At 48.7% G+C, this 22,094-nt stretch overlaps 1 protein-coding gene and 1 long non-coding RNA gene across 3 annotated transcripts in view; one reads left to right on the top strand and one right to left on the bottom strand.

The window, feature by feature from the left end:
- LOC117355352 overlaps window positions 1–16,645 on the bottom strand; it is a 50,549-nt gene extending 33,904 nt beyond the window's left edge. Inside the window, exon 1 of the long non-coding RNA XR_004538344.1 lies at window positions 14,491–16,645. This is a non-coding gene — a long non-coding RNA (uncharacterized LOC117355352). The remainder of the gene's footprint in view (window positions 1–14,490) is intronic.
- Window positions 16,646–16,790: 145 nt separating this feature from the next.
- MYC (MYC proto-oncogene, bHLH transcription factor) lies at window positions 16,791–21,135 on the top strand. Of its 2 annotated transcripts, none has more exons than XM_033933783.1 (3): window positions 16,791–17,012; window positions 18,322–19,066; window positions 20,093–21,135. In XM_033933783.1, exons 2-3 carry the CDS (start codon window positions 18,334–18,336, stop codon window positions 20,668–20,670), a joined length of 1,311 nt encoding a protein of 436 aa, XP_033789674.1. In that variant the 5' UTR covers window positions 16,791–17,012; window positions 18,322–18,333; the 3' UTR covers window positions 20,671–21,135. The 2 variants fall into 2 exon arrangements, with proteins under 2 accessions (XP_033789674.1, XP_033789673.1); XM_033933782.1 differs by having other exon boundaries at window positions 20,090–21,135.
- The last annotated feature ends 959 nt before the right edge of the window (window positions 21,136–22,094 follow it).

Genomic DNA, 22,094 nt, shown 5'->3' with positions numbered 1-22,094 from the left:
AATAAACCACCTGTTTGGGCTGCAAAGCCACAGGAAAAAGGAGCTCAGGGGCTGCCTACTGAAACTGCAGCCGAAATCTTATGAAAGTGGAAAACAAGTTTCTTGAAGCTTTCCTTTAGAGAAAAGTAGGTCAGTAGAAATGGGCTGCCAGTTTGGTGGTGGTGGTCCACAGAATACCTGAAAATAGGCGCTAGATGCTTGCAGAGGGCTTGTTAGATGACGTGTGAATGTCGTCAGATTTCACACCCACTGCACAGCCTTGTTGGCTTTTTGTCCTTCATTCTTGATGCTTTTCCCACCCCACCCACTCACAACTGCTGATGGCCTGAAATTTCTCCAAAGGTCTCTTTACCTCCGAGCAACACAGACAGGCCTGATAAGAACCTAACAACATTTAAAATAAATTTGCCATACTGGGACAGACTGAAGGTCATTCAGTCCCAGAATCCTGTTTCCAACAGTGGCCCAACCCAGGTCCCAAGTACCTAGCTAGATCCCAAGTACCGTGTTTCTCTGAAAATAAAACAGTGTCTTATATAACTGCCTAGAAGTTGCAAGATTATCGCAGTATAGAAAAAATAAAGTTATTATTATTAATTTGGGGTCCATAAAACGCATTAGGGCTTATTTTCAGGGGATGTCTTATTTTTTTTTCATGTACAACAATCATCTTTCCCTTCCTTTCCTCTACCCCATTTCTTCCTCTTTCTTTCTCCACCCCCACCCCCTTGTGCAGCATCATTCTATCCCTCCCTCCCATCCCCATATGCAGCAGAACCCCACCGACCCTCCCACCATGAGACTGACATCCCTCCGCTCCGCAGCCTCCTAAAGCAGCAGGGGGGAGGATTTGCTGCATCGAGTCCAATTTTTTCGGCAAGTCAGGTAGCACTAGTGTCAGGGATGGAGTTGGGGACATTCGGGAGGGACTATGGGGGTCGATCTTAACTAGGGCTTATTTTGGGGGGTAGGGCTTATATTAGTGGAGGACCCGTCTGCAGGAGGGAGTGGGTATTCCTCCTGCCACTCTTTAATTTAAAGGTGGGTGTACATGGAAGACCCTGGCGGCAAGAGGGAGTGGGCATCCCCAAGAACCCCTGACAGTCCCACCTTTAAATTAAAGAGTGACAAGAGTGACCGGTATTCCTTTTTTTTTTTTTGTTTCTTTTAATGAAAATATTGACTCCGCAGGAAAACCAAAGGAGTGAGGGCACTGGGGTGCTGAAAGCACAGTTACTTACCGTAACAGGTGTTATCCAGGGACAGCAGGCATATATTCTCACACATGGGTGACGTCATCTACGGAGCCCCAGCGCGGACAGCTTTTTCAGCAAACTTGCTAGAAGTTTCAAGTTTGCACACTGCACCACGCATGTGCTAGCCTTCTCGCCACTAGAGGGCGCATCCCCACCTCGTGGTCCTCAGTTCCATATCCAGCAAAGAAAAGCCATCCCCGGGGAGGTGGGCGGGTTGTGAGAATATATGCCTGCTGTCCCTGGATAACACCTGTTACGGTAAGTAACTGTGCTTTATCCCAGGACAAGCAGGCATGATATTCTCACACATGGGTGACCTCCAAGCCAACCAGACAGAGGGCAGGTGGGAAGATGGCAATTTAGGAAAACAGGTTACGTAACACCGACTGGCCAAACCGGCCGTCACTCCTGGACAAGGAGTCCAGACAGTAGTGGGAGGTGAACGTATGAACCGAAGACCAGGTGGCAGCTTTACATATGTCCTCCATAGGAGTAGAACGGAGGAAAGCAACCGAAGCTGCCATCGCCCGGACCTTATGACCCGTGACTCGACCCGAGAGCGGGAGACCAGCCTGAGCGTAGCAAAAAGAGATACAAGCAGCTAACCAGTTGGACAAGGTACGCTTGGAAACCGGATGTCCTATCCGATTAGGATCAAAGGACAAAAACAATTGAGGAACCTTCCGATGAGACTTAGTACGTTGGAGATAAAAAGCCAACGCCCTCTTACAGTCAAGCGTGTGAAGCGCCGTTTCACCAGGATGAGAATGGGGCTTTGGAAAAAATACCGGAAGAACAATGGACTGATTGAGGTGGAAATCAGACACAACCTTAGGTAAAAATTTGGGATGGGTGCGAAGAACCACCTTGTCATGATGAAACACCGTGAAAGGAGGGTCCGCCACCAAAGCCTGTAGCTCGCTAATCCGACGAGCGGACGTGAGCGCAATCAAAAAGACTACTTTCCAAGAAAGAAATTTAAGAAGAGCTTTATCGATAGGCTCAAAAGGAGGTTTCATCAGTTGAGCCAAAACCACGTTAAGATCCCATACCACAGGGGGAGGCTTGAGAGGGGGATGAACATTCACAAGACCTCTCATGAAACGAGAAACCAGAGGATGCAAGGAGAGGGAACGACCCTCGAGATGTTGATGAAATGCAGCAATTGCACTAAGATGCACTCGAATAGAAGTCGTCTTCAGACCAGAATTCGAGAGATGCAACAGATATTCCAGGACCGAAGACACAGGGACTGAATCCGGGTCCAGGTGGTTGGTGGAGCACCAAGAAGAAAATCTGGTCCACTTCTGGGCATAGCAAAGCCTAGTCGATACCTTGCGAGAGGCCTCTAGGATTTCCCGCACTGAGTGAGAAACCGGAATCGAAGTCAAGGAGAAAGGAACCAAGCGGTCAGATGTAACGACTGAAGATTGGGATGTAACAGCGAACCCCGACTCTGAGACAGCAGAGAGGGAAAGACAGGCAGAAGTAGAGGCTCCCTGACACTGAGTTGAAGGAGCAGGGAGAACCAGTGTTGTCTTGGCCAACGAGGCGCAATGAGAATCATAGTGGCTTTGGTCGATTTTAGATGAACCAGCGTTCTCAAAATCAGAGGAAAAGGAGGAAATGCATAAAGGAACCTCCCCTCCCAGTCGAGAAGAAAAGCATCGGCTTCGAGACGGTCCTGGGAGTACATCCGAGAGCAGTAGAGGGGTAGTTTGCAAGTCTCGGGCGAAGCAAACAGATCCACCTGAGGAGTCCCCCATCGGTCGAAGACCTCGCGGAGGACTCGGGAATTCAGAGACCACTCGTGCGGCTGGAGGAGACGACTGAGCTTGTCTGCCAGACAATTCAGCTCTCCCTGAATGTAAACCGCCCGCAAGAAAATGTTCTGAGAGACGGCCCATGTCCAAAGCCGTAGGGCTTCCTGGCACAGAGGCCAAGAGCCCGTCCCGCCTTGTTTGTTGACGTAATACATGGCCACCTGGTTGTCTGTCCGAACGAGAACCACTCGATCGTGCAGGAGGTGACCGAAGGTCCGAGCGGCCAGATAAATGGCCCGAAGTTCCAACACGTTGATGTGACACCGACGATCCGTGGCCGACCATCGGCCCTGCGTTCGTAAACCGTCCAGATGAGCCCCCCACGCATACTCCGAAGAGTCCGTGGTTAGGACCTTGCAATGCGGAGGGACGCGAAAGAGCAAACCCCCGGACAGATTGGTAGAGCTGGTCCACCAACGGAGCGAGCGTCTGAAAGACGGAGTCACCGTCAAGCGTCGAGACAGAGGGTCGCGGTCCTGACGCCATTGCGAGGCCAAGGTCCACTGAGGGATCCTCAGGTGCAACCGAGCAAATGGGGTCACTTGGACTGTCGACGCCATGTGCCCCAAAAGCACCATCATGCGTCGAGCCGACACTACCTGGAGTTGCGAAACCTGCCGGCCCAGGCGGAGCAGGGCCTCCAGTCGTGGGGAAGGAAGGAAGGCACGGAGAAGAACCGTGTCCAGCACGGCCCCTATAAACTGGAGGGATTGAGTCGGCTGCAAGTGAGACTTGGGAAAGTTCACCTCGAACCCCAGACCCTGAAGAAACGTGATAGTCTGTTGGGTCGCTGAAATAACCCCCTCCCTTGTCGGGGCCTTGATCAGCCAATCGTCCAGATAGGGAAAGACCTGCAACCCCCGGGAACGCAGAGCAGCCGCGACCACTACCATGCATTTCGTGAATACCCGAGGGGATGAAGCCAGACCGAAGGGTAGTACACGGTATTGGAGGTGCAAATCCCCGACCTGAAATCTTAAAAACTTCCGAAAGTCGGGATGCACCGGAACATGGGTGTACGCTTCCTTCAAATCGAGGGAGCACATCCAGTCCCCCTCTTCCAACAGGGAATATAGAATCGGAAGCGATAACATACGGAACTTCTCCCGGACCAGGAACTTGTTGAGCTTCCGGAGGTCTAAAATGGGGCGTAGGTCCCCGGTCTTTTTGGGGACCAAAAAGTAACGGGAATAAAATCCCCGGCCTCGCTGATCGAGAGGCACCCTTTCGACCGCCCGAAGGCTCAACAAGGCCCCGGCTTCCTCTCGGAGAAGGGTCAACTGGCTTCGATTGGACGGGCACGCCCCGGGGGGCCTGTCTGTAGGCTGTTTGGAGAAGTTTAACGAATAGCCCTCTGAGACGGTCCGGAGCACCCATGCGTCTGACGTAATCCCAGACCAAGTCCCGGCAAAAGCCGTGAGCCGACCCCCGATGGGGAGGGGGTTGAGCGACCTCGCGGCGGGGGCCAGCCCCCGGCCGCTCATCCCGTCAAAAAGACGGCGCCGGTTTGGACACCCCCTGCGCCGCGGGTTTGGCGGGTCCCCCTCTACCCTGTTGGGTAGGGCGACGGGGTGGAGGCCTCGAAAAGGCCGGTGTGGATTTTTGAGGGTACCGCCTAGGCGGCTGTTTAAAAGGCCTCTGAGCCGGCGGCTTAGGCTTTGGACGAACTAGAGACGCCAGAGAGCGTTCCTGCTCAGAAAGCTTCTTGGTGGCCGCATCCAGGGAGTCGTCGAATAACTCCGACCCGATGCAGGGTAGATTGGCCAAGCGCTCCTGCAAGTTAGGGTCCATCTCGAGGGTCCGTAGCCACGCCAGCCGGCGCATGGCTACCGCACAAGCCGAGACCCTCGAGGCAAGCTCAAAGGCGTCATACACCGCATGAAACAGATAGAATCTGAGCTGGGATAGGTTTGACGCAAAGGTGGCAAATTTATCCCTGTGCGACTCCGGGATCACCCCCTGAAAATCCGGCAGATCCTTGACCATGGACCTGAGGTAGGAAGAGTAGGCGAAAGCATAGTTGAGGACCCTTGTGGCCATCTGGGAATTCGCGTACAGACGACGGCCGAATTTATCTAGGGTCCGACCCTCTCTCCCCGGGGGGGCAGCAGCTGAGACTCTAGAAGGCTGCGTGCGCTTAAGAGCCGACTCCACCAAGAGCGACTGATGGGAGAGTTGCCCCTTGTCAAACCCTTTAGGGGGAAGGGTCCGGTATTTGGATTCCATCTTGGTGGGCACTACCGCCACTGTAAGAGGGGTCTCAAGGTTCCGCAGCAAGGTTTGAAGGAGGACCTTGTGAAGTGGGAGGCGGGGGGATTCCCGTTGAGGGGCAGGAGAATCCTGTTCCTCCAAAAATTCTGAGGTATAGTGTGACCCTGCCGACAGGTCCACCCCCAAAGCCTTCGCCATGTCATGGACAAACTTAGAAAAAGAAGAGGTCCGTGCAGGCGGGGAGGGTGACCGAGACTTCTCGACGGAGCCGAAAGGAGAGGCCTGGCGAGAATACCCGAACTGTCCCCCGGACCCCGAACCCCAAGAGGCACGCTCCCGTGACCTCGAAGGAGTCGGGGACACCGTCCGGCGAAGAGACCCCCGTGGGGAACCCCCCGGGGTACGGGGTATGGAGGCCCGTCCCTTCCGCCTCGGTGAGGAGGCACGGGAACTCTCCCTGATCGGGGACCGTAAAAGATCTGGATTGTCGAGGCGGAGTTCCTCGACACGTAAGGCTCCGGTCTCGGGCGGGGTCGAACGACGACTCCTCCGAGGCGAGGCTCGAGACCGCTTAGACCTTTTAAGACGGTGCTTCGCCCGAGGCTTACTCGAGGGCGAGGATCCCCGTGACGACCTCGGGGACGAGGAGGAGGAGATCCGGCGTACCCGGCGCTGCTTGTCTCGGGATCGCACACTGACCTCGGGCTGTCTCACCGGGGTCGGGTCCGAGGGAAGCGTCGAGGTCGAGGCTGAGGGAGCTTCAGCCGCCGAGAGGCCGGTGCCCGAGGCCGAGGTCACCAACTGCGGGGCCCCCGAGACCGAAGTCGAGGCCGAAGCCTGCTGCAAGGTCTCAATGGCCCCGGAAAGCTCCGAGGAGATCAAAGCGCGAAGCAACTCCTGGAACGCCGGGATAGTGAGACCCGGAGGCAACACCTGGGGGCGCTCCGCAGAGGGCGACCTCGGTTTCGAGTATTCCCTCGGGGCTAACCCCTTCGACACCTTGGGCTGGGTCGAGATCTGCGGTCCCGCCGAGGACGAGCCCGAGGATGGCTTCCTGTTAGATGAAACTGAGGAAGGAAGTGGAGACTTACCCGGGGCTTGCTTCTGCGAGGCAACCAGCTTCGCGGGAGCCGAGGGGTCCGACGTCGAGGCCGAGGTCGAGGCCGGGGCCGAAGCCGAGGCCGAGCTCGAGGCCTTCCCCGTCGGGGTATCGACGGTAAAGAGATCCGCCATGCGGGCCTTGCGCCGAGTAAGGGCCCGTTTCTGGAAAGTGGCACACTTAGGGCACGATGCTGTCGGGTGATGGGGCCCCAAACACCGAATACAGCACCTGTGAGGGTCAGTGATGGACAAAAGTCTATCACACTTACCACATTTTTTAAAACCCGTTACGGGTCGGGACATGGGCCCAAAACAAGGCCGGGAACAGACGAGGTTCCTCGGCCACGGCTACCGGGAGCCCCCGGAGCGAAAGAAAAAAGAGATGTTTTTTTTTTTTTTGAGAATTAAAGAAAACAAAGACAGAAAATAAACGTAGCGCAGCGACCGCGTCGAAATTCCGAACACAGCCGCGGCGACAGAAGGCAAAAGTAGCACAATTTTATCCACAGGGCTTCTGGCTCCGCGGATGAAAATGAACTGAGGACCACGAGGTGGGGATGCGCCCTCTAGTGGCGAGAAGGCTAGCACATGCGTGGTGCAGTGTGCAAACTTGAAACTTCTAGCAAGTTTGCTGAAAAAGCTGTCCGCGCTGGGGCTCCGTAGATGACGTCACCCATGTGTGAGAATATCATGCCTGCTTGTCCTGGGATAATAAGCCTTATGCCAGAGTATTGCATACTGTGTGCCCCAGCAGATTCTGGTGACGGGACAAAAGCGCACGAGACAAAACGCGCGCCGACAGTTGAGAGCGGACAACTGAGAGCAAGACTTCAGCGCGCCGCTCTAAAATCTTTCCCCCACTTTACTTATTAGTGTTGGCGCTGCTGTGTTGGGGGAATGGGGGGGGGTTTGTAACCCCCCCCCATTATACAGAAAACTTTTAGAGCGTCACGCTGAAGTCTTGCGCTCAGTTGTCCGCTCTCAAATGTCGGCGCACGTTTGTCTCGTGTGCTTGTGACTATGAACCACAGATTCCAGGTGTGTCGTGAGATGTTGGAGAGGAGGCAGCGCCGGCTGACTGCTTACAGGACACGCCTCTCACAGCGAGAGGCATGTCCTGTAGTCAGTCAGCCGGCACCTCTGCTCCTTCTCCTCACCTCTCCTTTTGCAGCACCCCCCTCCCCACCGGCAATAATAGGAGGCTCGGGGCCACGGCTGGAAGACATCCGCGTATGTGTTGGCATCTGCGCATTCCTGGGTGCCCTCCAGCTGCAGCCCCTAGGTTAGTGCGCCACAGCTTAAAAAGTTTGCGACACACTGCCTAATACAGGGATCTCAAAGTGCCTCCTCGAGGGCCGCAATCCAGTCGGGTTTTCAGGATTTCCCCAATGAATATGCATTGAAAGCAGTGCATGCACATAGATCTCATGCATATTCATTGGAGAAATCCTGAAACCCGACTGGATTGCGGCCCTCAAGGAGGGACTTTGAGACCCCTGGCCTAATACTGTTTTGGGGCACAGAGACAGAACACCTAACACACTTCTCCCTCTGTATTCGCTATGATAGGGGATTAACAGAACCGCAAATACTGAAAAACCGTGAATAACTTTTTTATATGTTATTTGCTGTTTTCTATTAAAAACCATCATGAATAGGGTGAAACCGCAAATAACATGGTGGGAGACCTGGCCTGTTCCTGAAGGAGAGGCAAAACACAGTGAACAAAGTGCTAGGAATCAGCGATTTCTCTATGCAAGCTGATGTAATTTGGTGGGAGGAGCCAGCAAGCTAAAAATCGGGAATAATTGAAAGCGCGAATGCTGAAACCGTGAATACGGAGGGAGAAGTGTACACTCAAAACCTCTTTCACACATAGTCCGACTCTCACAGCCTCTAACATAGGGTTACAATAGGGCTCCATAGAAAGAAGGACGGATTAAGACATCCGGGTTTTACTTCCATTGCTTTCAATGCAAATGTTGAACTTCAGAATTCATAAAAGCTAGTGTAACATAGAACCAAGAACAGTGTCTTCCTCAACCCCTCCCCCCCAACAATTATCTCTTCACCTCCCATACCATAGGAGCCAGAGTAATGCTCCTTAGAAGCTTACCTTTGATATACTTTTAGTCACAGTTGCTGCTGGTTTAAATTCTAATCCCATAAATCTTTTTCTAATTCCCCCTCCCCTCTTTTACAAAACCATAGCGCGGTTTATAGCGCCAGCCATGGCGGTAACAACTTTGGATCTTTTCCAGATAAGCCCCGCCAAAAAGTTAACCCCCGCCACCCAAAAAAAATTATAAAAAAGAGGCGCGATCTGTAGAAAGTAAAGTGGGGGGGTTCCCCCACACACACCCCCCCCCCGTCAGAGCCCTTAAAAAAATGGTCGACAGTTTATCCTATTTTTTTATAATGTTAAGTTTCATATCCTCTTTTTTATAATATTTTTTGGGTGCTCCGACGGGGGGCATGGGGGGGAACCCCCCACTTTACTTTATACACATCGCGCCGCGTTGTGGGGCCGTTGTGCTGAGAACTTCACTGGTTAAGGTTGCGTGCGCTGGCAAGAGGTGGCGGGGCTTAACTTTCGGCGCGTCCACTTTTTCCATTAGTGGCGGGGCTTATCTGGAAAAGATCCACAACTTTGATGCTCATAGGAATTCTACGAGTGTCGGAGCTTTTACCGCCGCGCCCGGGGGGGGGGGGGGGGTTGGGGGAGGGTAAATATGCACTCTGAGATCTTTCTATCCACTTTAGTATTTAAGGCTCCCAGCACCTTCCAATTACGGTATTTAAACTCACACTTATGTTGCGCCGGATCTCACCTCTTCATTTTGAAGCCAGTGATTAAGGACGACTGCAGCTTGGTGAAGAGATGTATTACATTATGTTAATAAGGAGCAGTTATTTATCCTTCCAATTACTGCAAGGACTAGAAGGGACACGCAATAAAACTAGGTGACGGCAGATTTAAAACAAATTTAAAGAAGGATTTTTTTTTTTTCCAGTCAATGTACAATCAAGCTATGGAACTTGTTGCCGGAGGATGCAGCTTAGGTTAATAGTACAGAAGAATTTTTTTTTTTTTTTTAAAGAAAAGGTTTGGTTTGGTCCATTAACAGTGATTAGCCTTTGCAGACTTCAGGATCGTCACCTCTGACTCAAAGCAGTGAGCAATGAGAAAAGCTGTTCTGGTAAATTGGATTATAAAATCCATAAATTATATTAGGAAATGGACCTGCCTGTTAAGGAAGCCAGTTTGACCACTGCTGTGGCACTTCTTATGTTCATACTGGCAGAAATAAATCCTTATTCCCTATCACCTTACCTGTACTCTCTTGTACAAGATCCCTACTGTTGTTGTCATACTGCTATTTAAGTATTTTTAGAAACATAGAAATATTATGGCAGATAAAGGTCAAATGGCCCATCCAGGTATATTAGATAGATTGTGAGCCCACCTGAACAAACAGGGAAATATGCTTGAGTACCTGAATAAATTCATGTAAACCATTCTGAGCTCCCCTGGGAGAATGGTATAGAAAACTGAATGAATGAATAAATATAGCAAGGATTTGCAGAGCACTTTGGTTTAGTGAAAGTTTTGGATGAGGCTTCGAATTCTGTCGGGAAGGAGGGCTAATGGGAGCTGTAAGTTTGCTTTTCTGGCCCTATAATTCAATAAAAATAAGCACTTGCTTCCTTTTGCCCTTGCAGGGCAGATTTCGGGGGCACATCTAACATAACATAACATTGTGCTTCTTGACCGTGTAACCAGAAGTTCAACGCGGTTTACAAAAAGCTATAAAAGTAAACATGTTACATGAAATAAGATGATTCATTAGGCAGTCAAATATTTGGAAAAAAGATAGGTCTTTAATTCAGTGGCATACCAAGGTGGGGGGCAGGGGGGGAAGGTCCGCCACGGGTGCACGCTCCAAGGGGGTGCACAGCCGGCTGGAACCTCCGCGCTGCTGCAAACGGCACCTCAGCGTGGCTGCTGTACTTAGAGCAGAGTCGGCAGCCGTGCTGAAGTGAATGAAGATCCCACGAAGATTGCGCCATCTACCACCTCTGTTCCGGAAGAGGTAAGTGACGTCGGGGGGTGGGGGTGGACTGGCAGCCGCAGTCATCGCGGGATCTTGCCGCAACTAACTGCGTCTGCTGGCCCAGCCCCCTCCGACATCACTTACCTCTTCCATCCGGAGCAGAAGCAGTCATTACGGGACCTTTGGGATGGAGAAAGAAAGGAGCATAGTAGGGTGGTGAAAGGAGGTCAGGGTGGCATGGAAGGGTGTGGAGGGTGAGAAAAGGAGTCAGGGTGGTATGGAAACATGGTTAAGGGTGAGAAAGGGAGTCAGGGTGGTATGGAATCATGGTGAAGGGTGAGAAAGGGGGTCAGGGTGGTATGGAAGTGTGGTGGAGGGAGAGAAAGGGACAGATGCTGATGGAATTGCAGGGTAAGGGGAAAGGATACTGGGTTAGAGGGAGAGAAAGGGGGCAGATGCTGATGGAAGTAGGGGGAAGGGAGAGGAGAGAGTGAAATGCCAGACCATGTGGGTGTGGGAGAGGTAAGGGAAGAAGAGGAGAGGAGAGATGCCAGACCATTGGAGGAGGGAAGGGAGGAAGATGGATGCCACACTAATGGGGGTGAAGGGAGAAATGGAAGGGGGATGCATAAGGATGCATAAAGGAATAGAAAGAGGAAAGATGCCATGTAGAAGAGGCAGAGAGAGGGTAGACAGTGGATGAAAGGAAGAGAGTGACAAAAAGATGAGGAAAGCAGAAACCAGAGAAGACAAGGTAGAAAAAAATTATATTTATTTATTTTTTGCTTTAGGTGAGATGCATCGCTGTTTCTGTGATGTTGCATTGTATGCAGAGTCCAGCTTCTTGGTGCTTCAGTTTAACCTTTGTCTACGTATTTTTATTCTATCTCCCCATTTACAAAACTGTAGAGCGTTTTTTAGTGTTGGCATCTGAGCTGTTACCACTGTGGCTAAAAACACACTACAGTTTTGTAAAAGGGGGAGGAGTTAGTTTGTGATTACATACTAGGCGAAGGTGTTTTCTGTGTTTGAAAAGACATGGTTTTCTATTAGGATTGACTGTGTAGGATTGATCTGTACTAGTCTGGCTTGTTTAGTTTTACAATGGGTTTATTGATGTACTTACTGCTCACTGCAGTATGTAAGATGCTGCCTTTTCCTAGATATTCATGTGTGACATGTGGATTGTTACTAAAAATCATGTTTTTCATACAGATTGGGGGGGGTGTCAAAAAATGATGGGCCCCGGGTGTCACATATGCTAGGTATGCCACTGCTTCGATTGTTTTCTAAAATGGCCATAGGAATGGGTAGTAAGCATCAATATTCGGAATTTGTTGTCATGAAGAGCTGCCTGAGATGCCAAGGGAACTTCTGGAACTGATTCAAGTATATCTAGGCCTAGAACGTGAAAAGTGGACTATGAGTTTGGTTGCAATGCAATTTCTGTACTGTATGTGAATTGAGTTTGTGGATTTTCTAATGCATACTGAAATTGCAGATCAGGTAAAAATTTTCTGACAGAACAGATGACATTGAAATGCCAATAAATAAGGGTCACATTCAGATTCTTACATTTAAATCATGTGCCAGGGCAGAAAGACTGTTGTACAGAACGGCCCCCCTCTTTCAGAACTCACCACACCAGGTCTACCTGAAGTTGCTGGTTTTGTCCTGAATTTGTGCAACTGCATGCATAGACATGTAGTCATATTTTTCGGAGAGAAATAATAATTACACTGCAATGCAAGATAAGGGGGCAAAAGCCAGCACTTAAATCAGTATCTTGGGGGAGGTGATAACCTGTCTTGGCTCCATCCTCCATATTTAGGAAAGGATTCAATCACCTCTTTCACTTTTGACAATAACCTTTGTTTAAGACAGAGAAGCAAATTGGAACCATTCAAATATTTTACTAAGAAGCCCTATCATTTATTACAGTTCTCTATGCCTTCTGCTAAAAAAAAATCTACTCCATTTTAATGTTTTAATGTTATAAACACTATTTTGTATTAATTTTTAAGTGCAACACAATTAAAAAGAAAAAAAATAGCTTAACACCAAATACTAGTAAGTATAGCTTTCAGAGATGAAAGCTGCCTAAGTCACATTCTCATCCTGGGCAAGGTCCACCCTCATCTTAACGAGCTGCAAAAAGTCTTTCTACCTTCAGTGAAAGAGTTGGGTGATTAACAACATTATTATTTTTTTTAATGCTAGAAGGAACACCAAATTAAGAGCAAATGGGATTTGGAATATAGAACTTTTAACAAAGGCTGAACTATGCAGAGAAGCACTGGGAAATAGGGCATCCTTCAGAGGAATGCAGGCCCTGGAACACTTCAAGCAGACTATCTTGCCTCTTTTGGGGATTTCCATTGAAATAGCATGTTAAGTGAAATAAGCTCTCCAATAAGCTTTGATTGTTTTATCCTATAAATAACTAAGTAAATGTAATAACTCAGCTTTTGATATCTAATTAATGGCAGTCTCCTCCACCTCAATTTTATTTCAATATACACTTACATTGTTAACGAATAAACTAGATTTAATAGTACCAGGTTATAGTTTTGTTCACAAAATTCTAAAGGCCTGGTTGCAGAATTCATATAAGGTTGGTGCAAAATTCTAAGGGGCTCATAGAAACCCATCTAAAAAGTGGCCTAAATGGGTACTTGGACGATCAAAAAGCCTGATCGTCCAAGTACCCATAACCAAAGCTGGTTTTAGACGTATCTAAAACCAGCTTAGGCCTTTCCCCTGCCTCTAAACACATAGAGCGAAAAGAGGCGTCTCCCCTGCCGGCGATCCTCACCCCGAAGTGCCACGGTTCGGGGGGGGGGGGGGGGGCGATCACCATCGTGGCAGGAGAGATAAGCCATCTCTCCTGAAGCAATCCACCCCTCCCCCACGACTCGATCCGGGTAGGAGGGAGCCCAAGCCCTCCTGCCCAGGCGACCACACCACCCCGCCGATCCAATCTGGGCAGGAGGGAGTCCAAGCCCTCCTGCCCAGGCAACCACACCACCCCGCCGATCCAATCTGGGCAGGAGGGAGTCCAAGCCCTCCTGCCCTCGGCGCACCCCCCCTCCCACGATTGCCCCCCCTGAACCCCTGATCGGCCCCCCCACCCGCCAACCTCGCAACCCCCTGCCGACCCCTTGACCCTCCAAACCTTGCTTGCAGGCTGTCCCTCTCAAGTTTAGGCAGGTTTGGGGGCTCCCTCCCTAGCATCTATCCTGGGGTCCATCATGTCTGGTTACAATGAGTTTAAAACAAGGAGTAGGAGAGGAACAAATCTCCAAAAAATATGAAATGCAGGTATTGAACACTAAACTTTAGTCATCATAACTTCTCCAGGACAATAAACACAGCAAGGCAGTAGCAGAAAAATTAGATACAACGCTTGACTGCCTTTTGCCACACTACACCCACTAAAAGGCTATTTTTCATGTTCTTTCAACCCACAACCCTACAGTGGTCCTTCGGATGAAAGTCTCTTGGTTACCAAAAAGCAGGTTGCCAGTTATTTGGCCTTTAAATTTAGGCACATCCTTCATGCTGCTGATCAGGAAATGGATACTTCAAGCAGCTGGAGTGTGTGTGTGTGTGTATCCTTTTCACAACAGAACAATAGATTCTTATCTGGAATTCTCTCCATTGAGATAAACTGTCATCGGGCTGCATGCCAAATGACAAGCACAGCATCTTTGGAATCAATTTCCAGCTACCATCGGTCAAAAGGGGGAGCCACAACCCAACAAAAACACGGGGCTGCTGGTAGATCTTTTATTCCCTGCAGTATAATATTCGAGAAATTGACGAACCTGAGCTAAACTTTACTGCAATCACAAGAGATAACCATATACTCAGCGTGAGTTGACAAGGAATTCCCCCCTCCCTTTTTTTTTTTTTCTTCAGTGCCTGGTTTTTCTCATTGTCTGAATCCTAAGATAGGAATATTTCCTTGAACTTGCTCTCCGGGAAGCTGCGAGTGTAAACATAAACACTCTTCTAGGACATGCATTCTAAAGCCCCGTTTACCTGGGGCTGGATTCCTGGAATCGACGCAGGATTTTCAGGAGGAACACGACGGAGGAGGGGGGATGGGGGGAAGAGAGAGCTGGGCTGCTACTTGCGCCCCGCCCAGAACAAGATCTTTCCCAAGCAGCCACTAGAGGGCACTCCTGCTTCGCTCCCGTAAAGCGGCGGGAAGTGGCGCGAACACCCAAGCAGGGCGCGGCCTCGAGTTAAGGTGGGAGGGAAGCGGGGCAGGCGATGGCAAGTTCTCGGTGCCCCTGGCCGAACCCGGTATTGCGACATTGTGTTTACATTGCTGTGAAAGAAAAAGCGTGCCCCCCTCCTCCTCGATCCGGTTATCTTTATGCACACCTGGTTCCCTAGATAAACTTTCTATGGCGTCGGTTTGCCTTCTGCAGCTGTCGCTATTCATCCCAGACTTGTGAGAAGGGGGAGGAGTGTTCGCCTTCTCTGCATTGATCCTTACGGGTTGCAAAGCGTAAGGAGGATTCTTCAATCTTGCACTACATTAGCGAGGATCTCTCTTGACTCCTGCTGATTAATTAGAATAGGGGTGGGGCGCATTTGCAAGAGCCTGGAACCCCGAACGGCTTTTCCTGCCGGTTACCCCAGATCTCATCTCTTGGGATTGCAGATAGGTGGGAGTGGTATTTTCACGAAGGGAAAAGTTTACGAGATCTACGATGAAATAAGTAGGGGAAAGGTTACGGTGCTTTTGCTTGCAGCAAAAGCCGGTCTCTTAAGTGGTGCACACTTATTTTTCTACAAAACCAATAAAAATATTGAACACACACACAAAAAGTGGTGCACCACTGCATGACATTTGGGAGGAATACATGAAAAGGGTGACCGGTGGAGGAAGGAAGTACTAAATATACAAGATGTGTGTCTCCCCCCCCCCCCCAATCTCGGGGGAGGAAAGAAAGTCAACACCTCTGCCTAGAAAAGCGACTCCCACCCATCTCCCAGTAGCTTAAGAGACGTCCGGTGGGGGAGGGGACGTGCTGAGTGGCAGCGAGCGCCGCTCTTGTACCCAGCGCACTACAAACAAGCGGCAGAACGCACTTGCTCCGTGGAATTTGGGCTCTGTGAGATCGCCAGAACCTCTGGCTGGCCATGGATTCCTCCTGAGCCTCTCCGATCAGTGAATTTAAAACCACATAGACTCTAGGAAACATCCACGTGATTAGCAATTGCACGGCCTTTCCACAGAGGTCTTGCGTATATTTTCCGCATCACATTTACAAGTCGTGTCATGTTCAAATTAAATTCAGAGAGCTCAAAATTTGTTTTTAAATTATGCAGATATCTTTATTTAATTGTACAAGTTATGTGGTAAATAACGCACCTAAGGGAAATATATCGCTAAATTACGCATTTTTCCAAATACGTTAATCCAATACAGGCATCACCTGCAACATTTGTTAGCTCCTTGTTAAGAATACAGAGCAGCAGCAGCAGAATAAATGTGATGAGTCAATTGCTCCCACTTGTTCGAAGAATTGGAGGAGGGGAGGGGGCAACTACAATCATTGGGTAGATGTCATCGGGAGCTCCCACTTTATTCATAAATACAAAATCAGATCTGAATGAAAACAGACCAAAAAAATAATGCCTCCTTTTTTTTTTTTCTTTGCATACTCTTGTCGGGAAGCTAGACACATATACGATTAACTAACTCTTTTTAGTCATTATATCTGCAGGGATTATTTTATTATTATTATTTTTTTAATCCGCATAAGTCTCCATACAGATGAGCAGACATTTGATAAAACTGGTCGATGTGCTTGGGCAGCTGTTCAGGAGCTCTTGCAGCTGTCCGGGTAGCTGAAACGTCGGTCAACCAAATTCAGACACACTATTTGGACAATTACAAAAACCACAACAGCAGCCATGGTAGCCTAAGAGAATAAGCTGCTCATAACAGTCGTAGTAGTTTACTATGTTTACTTCCGCGCGTAGATACCTGAATGAGTTAAAACACCGCCCTTTTCGTGTCTTTACTACTACAGCCCCGCCCCGCGCAATAACACTAAAGTAATCCATTTTTTTTTTTACCCACAAACTTCGAAAATGGAGTGAGAAGAGTCAAGTTGCAGCAAACGAGCTGTAGTCATCGCACCCCCTTTGCTCCTTCCTCCTTTTCAAGTTCACCTCGCTTATCTCCCGACCGAGGTGGCAGGGAGCTGTCCGCCCCTCCCCCCTCCCACTGAGGAGGCCGGGCCGAAATAACATTTCGCGCCAAAACGAGCGGAAGGATTCGCCAATGAAGCTATAAAAGGAAGCCTCGCGCCAACTTTCTCTTTACAATCGAGCCTGGCTTGTACTGCGCCAGGGAGAGCGCGAGGAGGGGGTGGCTGGAGCTTCAGTGATTGATTGGTTTTGATCTTTGTGCGCGCGCGGCTAGCGCTGGATTTTACAATTACCCTGGGCGAGGCGAGTACGGGACGCACAGGCTAATATAACAGCAGCAGGAAGCCGGCGCCAGATTTATCGCCGCGCCCGCACAAGCTGACTGCACGCTGGTAAGAATGGAGCTGTGAGAGCTTGAAGCCCTTTTCGCGGTCTCGGGGCAGCTGACTGCTTTATATTCCGCTGTTGTCAGCGTTACGCCTATGACTTGTATTGCTTGTAGTAGTAGGTCTTGCATTTTTTTTTTTATTTCTTTAGTTTTGTTTTCTTGACCGTTCACCTAGGGGAGCTCAGAACGGTTTATATGAACTTGCGCAGGTACTGAAGCATTTTCTCCAGTTTGTCCCGGCGAGGTCTAATGTATCTTACTTAAGCTTGATTTATGGTTTTTTTCTAAGAAGTGTGGGTGAATGTTTCTTGGCTGCAGATGTGGTGATCTGTCTTCTCCCTATGTAGATCTCTCTTGGCTGGGGAACGGAGACTGTTGAAGCTGGTGGTCTTATCCCCTAACCTTTTTTTTTTTTTTTTCTCTCTTCCTATGGGAAAATGAGTTTTTGTTGTAAAATCACCTAGAACCTCCGTTTGGCTATCTTTCTAATAGTCTAAAAGTTTTTCAAACTTAATTTTAAAGAAAATTCCTTTTTGGTACTGTGGTTGTCTTACCGGCTTTTTTTTTTTTTTATTTAAAGCTCTGTCACGGGCTCTGCAGTTTTTAAGGTGGACGTAATGAGTCCCTATTGTAACTTAAAAGCCTTATGCTTTTTGCTCGGCATTTTCGGAAAGAAACGGACTTTAAAGCAGAATGCTGTTGGCCCCTTCTGTGATATTCTGGTCATGTCGTCTTGCTATTTCTGTATATTTTATCCCGGTTTTGCCATTATAATTGCGGTGTGCGCCAGCTTTGGCAGCGCCTCCTTTTCTTTTCTTTTTTTTTTCTTCCTTAAACTGAGTTTCACGGAGCAAAGCTTGTGCCAATTAAAAAAGGAGAAATTCAAGATGTGTAATTAGTTTAAAGAGAACGCAGATTACAGACCAGGTTTAGTGGGAGTGGGGACACTCGCTTGAAGCCAGCTTGGGGGGGGGGGGGTAACGAAATTAGAATTATCAGGGAGATCATGGTTGAAGTGCAACTAATGTGTAATATATATAAATGGATTAGAGTTGATTAGATTTTAATTTTTTGGGCGAGTGATATTCTAATTTTTACGGGAAAACCAGAATTTTAATTGCACGTCTTATCTTTTAACCTCCAAATGTCTTAATTTAACGTTTGCTCAAGTCTCAAACATTTTCAGGTCATAAGAACAATCTCGTTAATTTTTAAGTTAATTTTTTTTTTTTTTTTTTGCTAAAATTCCGCAAGGCTTATGCCTGATGCATCTCTGGCTTCTCCCTCTTCCCCCCCCCCCCCCCCCCTTCCAGGCAGGCACCACAATGCCGCTGACCTGCAGCTTCCTGAGCCGGAATTACGACTACGACTACGACATGGTGCAGCCTTACTTCTACTACGAGGACGAGGAGGAGAACTTCTACTACAGCGGGCAGCAGCAGAGCGGGCTGCAGCCGCCGGCGCCCAGCGAGGACATCTGGAAGAAGTTCGAGCTGCTGCCCACGCCCCCGCTCTCGCCCAGCCGCCGGGCGCAGGGCGGGCTGGGCGGGCTCGACGCCTTCATGTCCGACCGCCTGGAGATGGTGACTGAGTTCCTGGGGGGCGACGCGGTGAACCAGAGCTTCATCTGCGAGCCCGACGGCGACGCCCTGGCCAAGTCCATCGTGCTCCAGGACTGCATGTGGAGCGGCTTCTCGGCCGCCGCCAAGCTCGTCTCCGAGAAGCTCGCCTCGTACCAGGCGGCGCGGCGCGAGAGCTCGGCGCAGCAGCCGCCCTGCGCCGGGAGCGGCGGAGGGGGAGGGGAGAGAGGAGGAGGAGGAGGCGGGGTCGGCGTCCTCTCCGGCTCCAGCCCGGCCAGCTATTTGCAGGATCTGTGCAGCAGCGGCAGCGGCGCCGCCACGGAGTGCATCGACCCTTCCGTCGTCTTCCCTTACCCGCTGAGCGACGCCCTGCCCAAAACTGCAGCGGCTGCCGCCTCTTCTCCCAGCCCTGCCCTTGGAGGGGACTCCCCGCCCTTCAGCAGCAGCAGCAGTAGTAGCAGCAGCAGCAGCGACTCGGGTAAGAGCCTACAGGGCCAGGGGTAACTGAAATGCGCTTAAAGTGTTGGGCAAGGTGGGGCGAACGCAATGCTTTCGGGAATCTTTCTGCATGGGAAGAGTTAAAAACTCGGTCTTTATGGCTGGGTGTGTCCTAAAAAGAAAATGCTTCTCCTGGGGCGGGGAGGGATTTATAGCTGTAATCCAATGAGAGTCGGGTCCTTCCCCTTTAGTAGCAGAGAATTTGTGCTGTGATTAACAGGGCGTGTAATCTCTTCAGTAGCTCCTGTCAGGGCGGTACTAACGATTGACAGGCAAGAGTTCAGCTGCTTTCAACTTAATGGGATCTTTTAAACAGAAAACAGTAAAACAGAAGCCCAGTTCAGAAAAAGCTAACACGATTTAAGGCAAATTTTTCAAGTGGCATAAATCACAGCTTTGCCATTTAAGATAGCCATAGCTGCTTGAAATATTGTGTAGTATGGGTCAAAGCTAAGTAGTTTTTGTAAGCATTTTAAATTGTTAGGAATAGGGGTGACGGGATAATCGCGCGCCAGACACCAGCGCGCCGACAATTCAGCGCAAGACAGAAGCGCGCGGGGGAAAATAATTTTTAAAGAGCTCCAACCAGGGGTTTGGGGTGGCAACCCTCCCCCACTTTATTGGTTAGTGTTCGCGCTGCCATTGCAGGAGGGTGTGGGGGGTGAAACCCCCCACATTATAGAGAAAACAGAACTTTTCCTGAAAAAAATCAGAAAAAGTTCCGTTTTTGCTATAATGGAGGATTCGAACCCCCCTCCAACAGCAGCGCAAACACTAACCAATAAAGTGGGGGGGGGGTTGCTACCCCAAACCCCCCATCGGACCTCTTTAAAAATTACTTTTTCCCCTGTGCGCTTCTGTCTTGCGCCAAATTGTCGGCGCGCTGGCGTCTTGCGCGCCACTATCTATGAACCAGGAATAGGTCATGTGTTTGATGGATGGGATTCTAACTTTAGACTTCACTGTACTAGAGGCAGGATTCATGAACTCTTCTACTGTATTTCAGAAGAAGAAGAGGAGGAGGAGGAAGACGACGACGAAGATGAAGAAGAAATTGACGTTGTGACAGTAGAGAAGAGACACCCTGGAAGAAGGAAACCTGAATCCAGTACGCTGTCAAAGCCACACAGTAAGCCACACCTCAGCCCCCTGGTTCTTAAGCGGTGCCACGTTTCCATCCATCAGCACAATTATGCCGCCCCACCTTCAACCAAAACAGACTACCCATCGGCAAAACGGGCAAAATTGGACAGTGGCAGAGTTCTGAAACAGATCAGCAGCAACAGAAAATGCACGAGTCCCAGATCATCGGACTCGGAAGAAAATGACAAGAGACGGACACACAATGTCTTGGAGCGCCAGAGAAGGAATGAGCTCAAGATGAGCTTCTTTGCACTGCGTGATCAGATACCAGAAGTAGCCAACAATGAAAAGGCCCCCAAAGTTGTTATCCTCAAAAAGGCTACAGAATACATTCTCTCTATTCAGGCAGATGAACAAAGACTAATTGCAGAGAAAGAGCAATTGAGGAGGAAGAGAGAACAATTTAAACATAGACTTGAACATCTACAGAATTCTGTATAAACCAGACACTATTATGGACTGTACAGAATATAGACTGTTTGCCAGGCATGAAACAATTAAACTACACAACCTTGGCAAGTTCTTGGATGGACTTGCCATAACCTCAAACTGCCTCAGTAAAGACTTTTGGGCATAAGATAAATGGGACTCACTTTCATGCTTGGGCATGAATTTCCCAATTTTGTTCTACAGATGTTTGTATTTAAAAACATTTTTTTCAAAATCCTGCTGTTCAGAAAAGGTTGCATATCTTATTGCTATCTTTAATAATTTCTTTATAAAAAATTTGTTAACATGAATATTCAGCTCCTAACAGTTCTGGCAAAAGCAAGCAGGATGTTCATTCTTGTTTTGTGCCATACTTTTCAAACATTTGTAGTTTTATTTAAATGCATTTCTCAAATTCTTTGGTTCATATTTTTGTATTTTGGATATCTAAATAAATTTTTGGCTAAAATGTAGTAAGCCACTGTGTATATTCATTGCTTTCAGTGCTAACCTGATTGCTACCAATTTATAGAGTAGACTTAAACTGAGTTTGCACAATTGGGAAAGTCATTTCTTTGGATTTAGGTAAAACTTTCACTAGTGAGATGAGAACACTCATCTTTCCCTCTACAGAGGGTTTCTGTTTGTACCTGAGGAAGTAGTGGGTTAAGTGACTTGTCTAAAGTCACAAGCATCAGTGGAATTTCAGCAATGTTTCCCTGGTTGTCAGCCTGGTGTTTTTCACTCTGTTAAAACTTTTTTAAAAATAAAAGCAAGGGAGCTCTTTAAATACAAGCTACACTCAAACAGGGAAGGGACCATAACCCTATTTTCTCAAACAAGCAAATTCAAGCTCCCAATTTGCATATATGCCTGGGGCAGGATGGTGAATGAATATAAAAGCTCCATTTAAAGAGCCAACTTAAAAGTGCAAAATTCAGGAGCTTTCCTGCTCAGCAAATTAATAAAATTTGTGTTCTTCATTGTTAGACAGGACAAAATTCATCTACTAAAATTTTTGACGTTTTAAAATGAATGCAAAAAAATCTGAGTGGGGTTGGCCACAGTTGGTCCTTGAAACCACAAAATGAAGTCTACTGCCAAACTAAGGGGTCCTTAGCCGTTTTAGAGCACAATTGGCACGTGCTAAATGCCATGTCCATAGAATATAATGGACATGTTGGTGTTTAGCGCATGCTAAAATGGCTAGCGTGCCTTAGTAAAAGGACCCGTAAAAGATGTGCATTTTTCATGTGATGCAAGACTTGATAAAAATCCAGATGCATTTTTTTCTATAGCACCACTAGATAATCACTAGTGGGCCAACAATGTAATAGTTATATTTGGAAATTTTTTTTTTTGTAGCTGAGGCAAAGGAGGGTTGACTATATGCAGGGTCACATGGAGCTGCAGTGGGAAATTAATCCAGATCCCCC

Source organism: Geotrypetes seraphini, chromosome 2 (assembly GCF_902459505.1).
Source record: "Geotrypetes seraphini chromosome 2, aGeoSer1.1, whole genome shotgun sequence".
Classification (NCBI taxonomy): Eukaryota; Metazoa; Chordata; class Amphibia; order Gymnophiona; family Dermophiidae; genus Geotrypetes; species Geotrypetes seraphini.
This window is presented reverse-complemented; position numbering and strand designations above follow the sequence as displayed.